The sequence below is a fragment of the Vigna radiata genome, chromosome 2 (genome assembly GCF_000741045.1).
Source record: "Vigna radiata var. radiata cultivar VC1973A chromosome 2, Vradiata_ver6, whole genome shotgun sequence".
Lineage (NCBI taxonomy): Eukaryota > Viridiplantae > Streptophyta > Magnoliopsida > Fabales > Fabaceae > Vigna > Vigna radiata.
Genome location: NC_028352.1, coordinates 14,225,724 through 14,235,127, shown reverse-complemented (window position 1 = coordinate 14,235,127; position 9,404 = coordinate 14,225,724). Strand labels below are relative to the sequence as shown.

The 9,404-nt window shown below is 33.0% G+C and overlaps 1 protein-coding gene across 2 annotated transcripts in view; it reads right to left on the bottom strand.

The window, feature by feature from the left end:
* Positions 1 to 1,921: 1,921 nt before the first annotated feature.
* The window catches only part of LOC106756322 (protein disulfide-isomerase 5-4), a 17,196-nt gene continuing 9,713 nt past the window's right edge, over positions 1,922 to 9,404 (bottom strand). The window contains exons 10-16 of one of the 2 annotated variants that reach the window (XM_014638706.2): positions 7,660 to 7,726; positions 7,424 to 7,567; positions 6,953 to 7,174; positions 2,589 to 2,741; positions 2,426 to 2,503; positions 2,246 to 2,330; positions 1,922 to 2,127 (exon numbers count right to left, since the gene is read on the bottom strand). In XM_014638706.2, the coding sequence (XP_014494192.1) occupies positions 2,253 to 2,330; positions 2,426 to 2,503; positions 2,589 to 2,741; positions 6,953 to 7,174; positions 7,424 to 7,567; positions 7,660 to 7,726 (742 nt within the window). In that variant the 3' untranslated portion in view covers positions 1,922 to 2,127; positions 2,246 to 2,252. Of the gene's footprint in view, positions 2,331 to 2,425; positions 2,504 to 2,588; positions 2,742 to 6,952; positions 7,175 to 7,423; positions 7,568 to 7,659; positions 7,727 to 9,404 lie in introns of both variants that reach the window. The other variant, XM_014638704.2, reaches the window with a different exon arrangement.

Below are 9,404 nucleotides of genomic sequence, written 5' to 3'. Positions count from 1 at the left end.
AGTGAAAGAGAAGGGGAAATAGGACTTACTAGTTGGAATAAGAAATTGTTTGGTTCAAGTTGAAGCCCTTGCGACCGCGATCGTTTAGGCACCTTCGAATTAAATTTTAAACGGTTCAGTGTCTAGATCTTTTAGAGAGAAGGCAAAGCACCTTCTTAGGAAGAAAAGAGCTCTGTCTAGAGAGAGAAAGGAAAATGCAGAATGGGAAAAATCTGATTATTTTTTTAGAATACCCCTTCCTAAGGTCATGGGTCCTTAGCTTATGGGCTGACTGTCTCAACATAAGGCCCAATAACTTTATTAATTTTCAGGATCTTACAATTACAAAAAAAATATTAAATTTAAAAATAATTTTATTTTGCTAAATTATTATTTTTTAACATTTTTAAAATTAATTTAAATAATTAACCTTAATTTTTTATTCTTTATAAACATTTATACAATTAAATATAACATTAACCATTATCATTTTATATTACTTTAATAACTAGGAATATTTTGGTAATCTTTAATTTCTATCAATTAAATAAATTTTTTAAAATTTTCACATCAATCAAATTCTACGCTAATTCTCACAAACTTTACCTCTAAATTTACTCTCAATTACCTCCAAATCCACTTAAGTAAACACAAAAAAATTTATCCTCAAATTCTTTCAATCACTCACTCCCAAATCATCTCTTTCAATCACCCCAAATGAACACATCCAAGTGTTCCCTTTATACGCTTACTTACTATAAATTAGTTCAATTTAATCAAATTATATCCCCAATATATGCATTATCAATTGTCGCAACAATTCAATAAATATTAAAGTATACATTTCAATCAATTAAATCATGAATTAGAAAATACATTATCTTTACTAAAATTTTACCAACAATACGATAAAAACAAGCTAACGCTTCTAAAGTCTTCTCAACATAATATTTCAATAATAGTTTTCCTTTTATAAGAAGTTTTCTACCAAATCTGATAGATTCTTTGTTTTTTATGATTGAATTGTACAATTTATTATCAGACCTTTATTTTGTTTTAAGATTAAATTGTGCAATTTATTATCAGACTGATCTTTAACAGAAGTGTCAAAGAAAAGTAATAGATCTTTTCTTTAGCAGCAAAATAGATCTTTTACATCCTTTACCTATTCAAAATTATAATCTTTTTTTATCCTTTTTTGGAATGCTATTTTCCTTTTACTACAATAGTAATAATAAACACTTAACCCAACACATTTTTAAAATTCTCACCTTTTCCTATAATCAAATTGTCGTAAACCATATTCATAGATTGATCTTCTTTTATAATAATATTTTCCACTATAGATATGAATTTTAAAATATTTGTTCCAAAAATCTTATTTCACAGAATTTGTTCTAAAATTCTGTTCTAAAAATTTTATTCTGAAAAAGTTATTCTAAAAACATTTGAGAACATGTAATCCAAATATCACTTGTACAAATGATAAAATGATTATTTTTAAATTTTGAGGGTGGACAAAGAAATTGAGGGAGGCCTTTCTTTGGACCACTGAACAGGCTTTTCTTTAGTGCACACCATCAAATCAGAGAAAGGAATGTTTGGAAAAACAAATCAGAAAACGTATTACGAGTTAAAAATAATTTAATTAACTAAAATATAAAAAGATAAGATAAATAAATAAACGTATATATAATTGAATAGTGAAACAAAATTATGAATTTTCTAAAACTAAATACCACAATAGCAGAAAAAAATTAATGGGAGCTCAAATCTCGAATCAAGAACTAAAGAAACCAAAATTGCAATTTTATGAAAGGAAAGAAAAGAACTAGCACATCAAGTCATCGAATCTTCTATTTTTTATTTTTTTTTTCTTTTCTTTCCTTCACTGGTATACAGTGAGGGCACACCAGTTTTCGTCTCAAATAACACCACAAAAGACAAAAAAGGTGAAGAATGACTTTAATAAATTTGCATTCAAATTTCTTCGTCATTATGGTGGTACTCAATACCAATTTCCCTCTCTACTCTTTAATAAATTAATAGATATTCTTTCCTCAGCCATAAAAGAAACAAAATTCGGTGAAGGAAAATGTTGGAGGCATTGCGTACCTCATAATTCTTATCCCTGTAATGATCGTTTTACTGGAGTAGCAAGAAAATTATATTTGTAAGAACATATAGCATAGCTAGTTACCTATAATACTGCTAAGTGAAAGTGAACATAAAAAAAATCAGAGGCCCAACACTATACAATGATCACCTATCTATCAAAAATTTTTCCCAAGCTCAACTTTTTTCATCATTCTGATAGTGTTGTGCAGAATCGAGTCCAAAATTCCAGCTACCTGAAATTACGAAAGGAAAAAGTAAAACTTATAAACAATATAATTTTTTTTAAAAGAAAAGCATAAAAAAATCTGGAACAATGACAAATACAAACCGTGAAGACACCTCCAATAATGGCACAGACATTAGTAATAAAATGTGAAAAAGACCTCTGGTTTTCTGTTATTAAGACCTGCAGACATAAACATTGTAAACCGTGAATAAATTTTATTAATACGGCACAAATTCATCCAAAATTATGACCTCCATATGCAGACCTGCATTGGAGAGAGCTCAATATGAAACTTCGCAACAGGAATGTCAACACTGTGAGCCACACTGCTGTGCGCTGTGTACTCGTACTCCTCGATTAATCTGTGACCTTTTCTATTCACAACCTCTGTTTTAACTATCTGAATATAATGTTCTATCTGCAGAAACAAGAGTCGTAGAACTATAAGAGATTTGGAAGAAAAGGAGACAGGAAAAAAAAAAAAAAAAAAAAAAAAAAAACTTCTAAAGGTCCTGGACATTCACGCTGGCTTGCAAATTAAGATCAATATTCAAGCAATCACGATATTTCCCACTTTGCAACCAAACACTCAAAATTCATATACTAACCAAAATAAAGTCAAATAGCAAAGTTAATACTAAATTATAAGACTTGAAAAGATTAATATGAAAAAAAAAATTATTCAATTGATTTATTTAAAACAATACATCAGTAATAATTTCAAAGAAATCTCTAAATCTTCTTACAGCTTCTAGTAATACACTTGATATCCTACTAACAACACTCCCCTCAATTTGGTGTATGAGTATATCTATAATTCCGAGCTTATATGTGAGATCCTGAAAAGACCTTTGGTAAACAGATATGCTAACTAAAGCCCATATAGAACATAAGAAGTAGTGATAAGACCACTATCCAATTTGTCTTTAATAAAGTGTCGATCTATTTCTGTGTTTGACCTATCAAATTGAGTTGGATTATGAGCAATGCTAATAGTTGACTTATTATCACAATAAAGAACCATAGGCTATTCACATGCTACTTTAAGATCATTTAGAATAATTCTAGCCATAATAATTCATACACCCCATACACCATAGCACAAAATTATGCCTATGAACTAGACCTATCAACAAAATTTTGTTTCTTACTTCTCCAAGTCCTTAAATTTCCACCCAAGAACATGCAATATGGTAGATTTCCTATGTGACAGACCTTGCATAATTTACATTAGTATACAGTTCCATTTTTAGTTTTTCACTCTTTAACAAATACCCTTCCGAGACTTGTCATCAAATATTGAAAGATTTTGTTCATAGCTTGTAAATGTCTCTTCCTTGGATCATGCATGAATGGACTAACTATACTCACAGCTTCGGCTATGCTAAATTTGGTTACCACAAATATTTGATATTGATCTTTATTCATAGTAGAACTGCCTTCATCACTCCCAATTCTATGTCTTTGTTCTATAGAAACTCTAGTGATCATGCAATTAATCTTACCTATTTCTTTGAGAAGACCTAGAACATACTTTCTTTGAGAGATAAAGATGTCTTTCTTCAAGTAAGTTACTATTATCCCTCTAGATTCTTCATTTCAAACTAAGCAACAAGCTTTTGATTCAAGATATGTTTGCCTTGTTCATTATCTCCTACAACAATCATATCATCAACATAGACCAAGGGAAAAGTAAGTTTACCTTCCAGGGAATGCTTGATGAACAGGTTATGATCACCTTGACTTATGTTCATACCCCATAGATATCATAACTTAAGTCTACCAAACCAAGGGAATGTTTGATGAACAGGTTATGATCACCTTGACTTATGTTCATACCCCATAGATATCATAACTTGAGTCTACCAAACCAAGGGAATGTTTGATGAACAGGTTATGATCACCTTGACTTATGTTCATACCCCATAGATATCATAACTTAAGTCTACCAAACCAAGGGAATGTTTGATGAACAGGTTATGATCACCTTGACTTATGTTCATACCCCATAGATATCATAACTTGAGTCTACCAAACCAAGGGAATGTTTGATGAACAGGTTATGGTCACCTTGACTTATGTTCATACCCCATAGATATCATAACTTGAGTGAATCTACCAAACCAAACAGGGGGTGATCACTTGAGTCCATACAAGGCTTTCTTTAACTTGCACACCTTATTCCCTTGTTCGGTAGACCTAAAACCAGGAGGAATTTTCATGTAAACTTCTTTCTGTAATTGTCTATGTAGGAAAGCAATTTTCACATCAAATTGTTACATTTCCCAACAAAAGATAAGCTAATGAGAGAATAATTCTAACAGTATTCTACGTTGCCACTGGAGAAAATGTTCCCTCATAACACAAGTCTGAGTATATCCTTCAGCAACTAACCTTTGTAATGTTCTAATGTGTCATCCGATTCATACTTTACATTATTAACTCATTTGCATCCTACTTCCTTTTTATCTAATGGCTTGTCAACAATTTCTCATGTCTGGTTCTTTTCTAGGGCTCTCATATCTTCATTCATGACTTGAACCCAATTTTCATCTAACGATGCTTCTTGAACTAAAGTAAGGTTTCTAATTGCATCAATAGCAGAGAGGAAACTCCAATGGTACATAAAAAGGACTGTAGTGGTCACATAATGAAAAATAGAATACTTGGTACAAGATTGGATTCTTTTCTCAAAGTAATGGGCAAGTCATCAATGTCAAGTTCACAATTATTATTCAAGTTATTTTTCAAAGGGTCAAGGGTGTCAGCAGAAGGAGCAACAAGATTGGATTCTTTTCTCAAAGTAATGGGCAAGTCATCAATGTGAAGTTCACAATTATTATTCAAGGAATGTTTCAAAGGGTCAAGGGTGGCAGCAGAAGCAGAACTTACCCGTAGTTCAGACAATTGAAGTTGTTCTTAGATTAGGTTAGGTTGATTTCGGAAGAAATTCTTTGTACAACTAATTTCTAGAACTGAGCCTAACTTGGGAACATATATGCCCTTCTTAGGAGGAACTTCAAAGACATCCATAAGAGATGAGTTAAGAGAAGTATTAGGAGTACCAAGAGTAGTATCAGTATGAGACGGTACCCATGTGAAAGGGACAAAAGATGACTATAGATTCAAAAGACTTAACTTCAAAAGAACACTTTCCTTGAAGCAAAGGACGCATGTAACATTTAGTTTCATAAAAGATGGCATCTATGGAGGTAAAACACTTTTGACTTGGAAGATGGTAACAAAGATATCTCTTTCCATTAGATGCATAACCAATGAATATGTGTTTAACAAATCTAGGATCTAACTTTCAACGGAGCTAATTATGAATATGGACAAACACAACACATCCCAACACTCGACTATGAAGACAATAGAGAAAACGAACAGATGTAAAGAAGGAAAACATGAACTCAATGAAACTCAGACCATCTAGGACCAAAGAGGGAACTGGTTAATAAGATAGTTGTAGTGAGTATATCCTTGCGCCAATAAGATATTGGGGCAAACATTTAGAAAAGAAGTGTTCTTGTCACCTTAAGAAGATAATTATTTTTTCTTTTAGCAATGTCATTTTGTTGTGCTGTATACACACATGTAGATTCATGAACACCATTTTCGAAAAGGAATTTACACACACCATGATATTCCCTCCTATTATCAAGCACCGACAACTCAGCAGCATGCGCTGGCAACATAACACTCTTTGAAAAAGGTAAGAGCATTGGGCTTCTCATGGGTTGGGTCAATCATAGGACCAGCAGGTTCGACACAGCGCACAATCCCCGATTCAGCAAGTATCTGAATCCTCATGTACCCGCTCCGATCTGCACCGCTCACAATCCACTCTCCGCATCAACTCTTGGTGCTCCAAACTCGTAGGATCGTGTGAGTTTAAGATCTTACTCATGGTTTTAACAAAATTGAAGTACCCGAAGGTGGCTTACTAATAGATTCCATGAGAGATTTTAGATATTCAATCTCAAAACATAGTGCATGCATTCCTTCTTCAATTTTAGAGGATGAAAAGAGTTTTGTCAGGATTTTTCAGAATCTTAAGTTGCCATGTTAAAACAAATAATAGGAATTCTTTAACTCCCTTCCTAAATAAGACAGAAAACTCCAACGATGGCAGCAGAGACAGTACTAAGGATAGCTATGGCAACAGCTTAGGCCAATGCTTTAGCAACGACTCCGACAAAATCTCCAACGACAACTCCAGTGTGTCTCTGACGACAGTTTTGGTGGATGGCACTGGTTGGGGCAGCAGTGTCAAAACCGCAAGTTGGGTGCACTTCAGGCAACCCCAATAATTAAAGGAAATGAGTGCACATCTAGCAAGCCTAAAAAGAACCATAACTAAGATGGTATAGAAGAAATACGGAAGCAGGGCTCTGAAGGTCGGGAGCTCTAATAGCAACTTAAAAACATTAATATGAAAGAAACAAGACTTTTATTCAATTGATTTATTTGAAGCAATACAGCAGCCTCTATAAATAGGGAACTCTAACCCTATAATAATAATTATATAAAGATCTCTAGAATCTTCAAAGAGCTTCTAGTAGTATACTGAATATCCAACTAATAATAATAAGTTTTTCTGTTTTTCATATAATATATTTCACTTACAGTAACATTTGCTCCGAAATCACGAGTATTAAAGAATGACCGGCCACTGAGCCTATCATGGCTGCTACCTATGTATGGTATCAAGAGCTTCACATCACTCATAGCCCTGGGCGTCACTTTCTTTCCAAAAAACAAGTTGTTTATGACATGTGACATGTTCATTTGAGAAGCATCAAAAGAATGGGAATCAGATCTAGCTGAGATGATCAAATTTCCTGGAACCTGCAAATTGCAAAACAGATTTACATTTCTTTCAAGACTTTTCATTTTAATTTTACATTTCGAAATCTTAAAAAAAAAAGAACTAGTTATTTTAGAAATTTTACTACTACAAAATGAAGCTTCTAGAAAAAGCAAAAGAAAACAAAACAAGAAATCCATTGACCATTATATATGAACACTATGGAACAAAATACGAATTTTGCTATAAATAGCTGTTGAAGGTTAAACATCAACCTTTTGGGCATTTACCTTTTTCACTCGCACATATCCCTCAATTCTACATCCACCCGCTGATGGTGCTGGCCTTTTTGCATTTTCTGCCGCATTAGACTTATCTTCCAGAGCTGGCTTTTGAGATGCTGTTGGGAGAGATGCAACTAAACTCTCCATAAACTGTAGGAAGAAAGTGAAGTTTAATAACATTATTAAAACAATCAAGTCAACTGATTCAAATAATGTCAATTTAAAATAAATATAGCATGAACCTGGACAAGGCTTTCTGTATCACGATCGCCATAATAGGACTCGTGTTCATGATGTCCATGTTCACTTCTGAGATTGCAAAAGAATTCAACAAATTAAATTAAATAAAAATATCCAAAACGTTAAAACTCTAATCATGAACCAGTATGGTACACAGTAGCCAGGATGTGCGAAACATCATAGAGATATGACACAGAATTGAAAGACCCAAGGTAGTTAAAATCGAGATCTTAATCAAGATCGGAAAGGAAAATATAAATCGTAAATTGGAAGGTCATAACACCGGTCAGCTACGTTGGAGCATGGTCAGCCGGGTTGAAGGATGCACTGGGAATAGGTGGCGCATGGGGGCACTGCAGCGGCAGATCTGAACTGAACGGTGAAAGTGCAGTGGTCGTCAGACGAAGACAGTCTCGATCGCAGTGGTCACCAAAGGAAAAGGATGCTCAGTGTTAGAGAAAAGGGGCACATAGTGTATATGTTTCGAATGTGTTGTGTTCTTATGAAGGAAACCTTATCTCATGGAGAACCAAGAAGCAAAATATTGTTAACATAAGATTGTATAAACAAACCTTGTTTTGAAGTTTAACATAAACGTCTAAACAAAATAATGCCTAATCGTCTAGGACAAATAATTAAAAGCTTTAAACGCTACTCTTTAGCTGCCTAAACGATACAAGAATGTCTAACGTAAGTTTGATAAGGACTAAACAATATAAGGGTTGTAACAAAACGTCTAATCACGATAGGGTTTAATAAAAAAGTTAGACGGTCTAGGATACATGTAACCAACGTTAATTGCTATATATCCTAAACACTTAAAGTTACTCAAAACCAATAGTACTAAATAATGGACCTTTTTCAAAGATGTTAATATAAAGAAGTTGCATGAAGAAAAGAAGACCTTTTGCTATCAAGATTATTTGATAAACGCTCAATGCTTCTTTCTCTAAGCTTTCTTTTAAGACTTATCCTCGAAAAACTCTTTTACACGCTTTTAGAAGTTCATTGTATTGATTTCATATTCTCTTTCTTTTAAGTCTTATCCTCGAAAAACTCTTTTACAAGTTTTCAGAAGTTCATCGTATTGATTTCATATTCTCTCTACAAAAGTAATCTTCTGTGTTGTAATCCTTCAAAAGCACTTTGTTGTTTTCTGATTCAGAAGTGAATTGAAGCACTTTTAAGTTTAACTAAGTGGAGTTAAACGTTTTAGTCAGTTGGACTACTATTGATACCAGAAGTGGTAAAACTCATCTAACTAATTGGTTAGTTAGTACACCAAGAGTGGTTAAACTCCTATGTACATTTCGTGATTAGTGGAACCGTTTAAAGGAATTTAATGGAAAACTNGACGTAGCTCAGTTTGGAGCGAACCAATATAAAAACAAAGTGTGCTTTATTGCTTTTGTTTTAAAAAGTTTTCCATTCAACGTTGTTTTANAAACTAAGTGTTTAACTATTGTTGCAGACCGTCTAACCCCTACAAAGTAATATTAAANACTATTTGTGAAAAGGTTTTAAAACACTATTCAACCCCCAAGAAAAAAGTCAAAAACTTTAAGTAACGGATATTTTTCAAAGACGTCTATATAAAGAAGTTGCATAAAGAGAAGACCTTTTCCTGTCAAGATTATTTGATATGTGCTAATTGCTTCTTTCTCTAAGCTTTCTTTTAAGTCTTATCCTCGAAAAACTCTTTTACAAGTTTTCAGAAGTTCATTGTATTGATTTCATATTCTCTCTA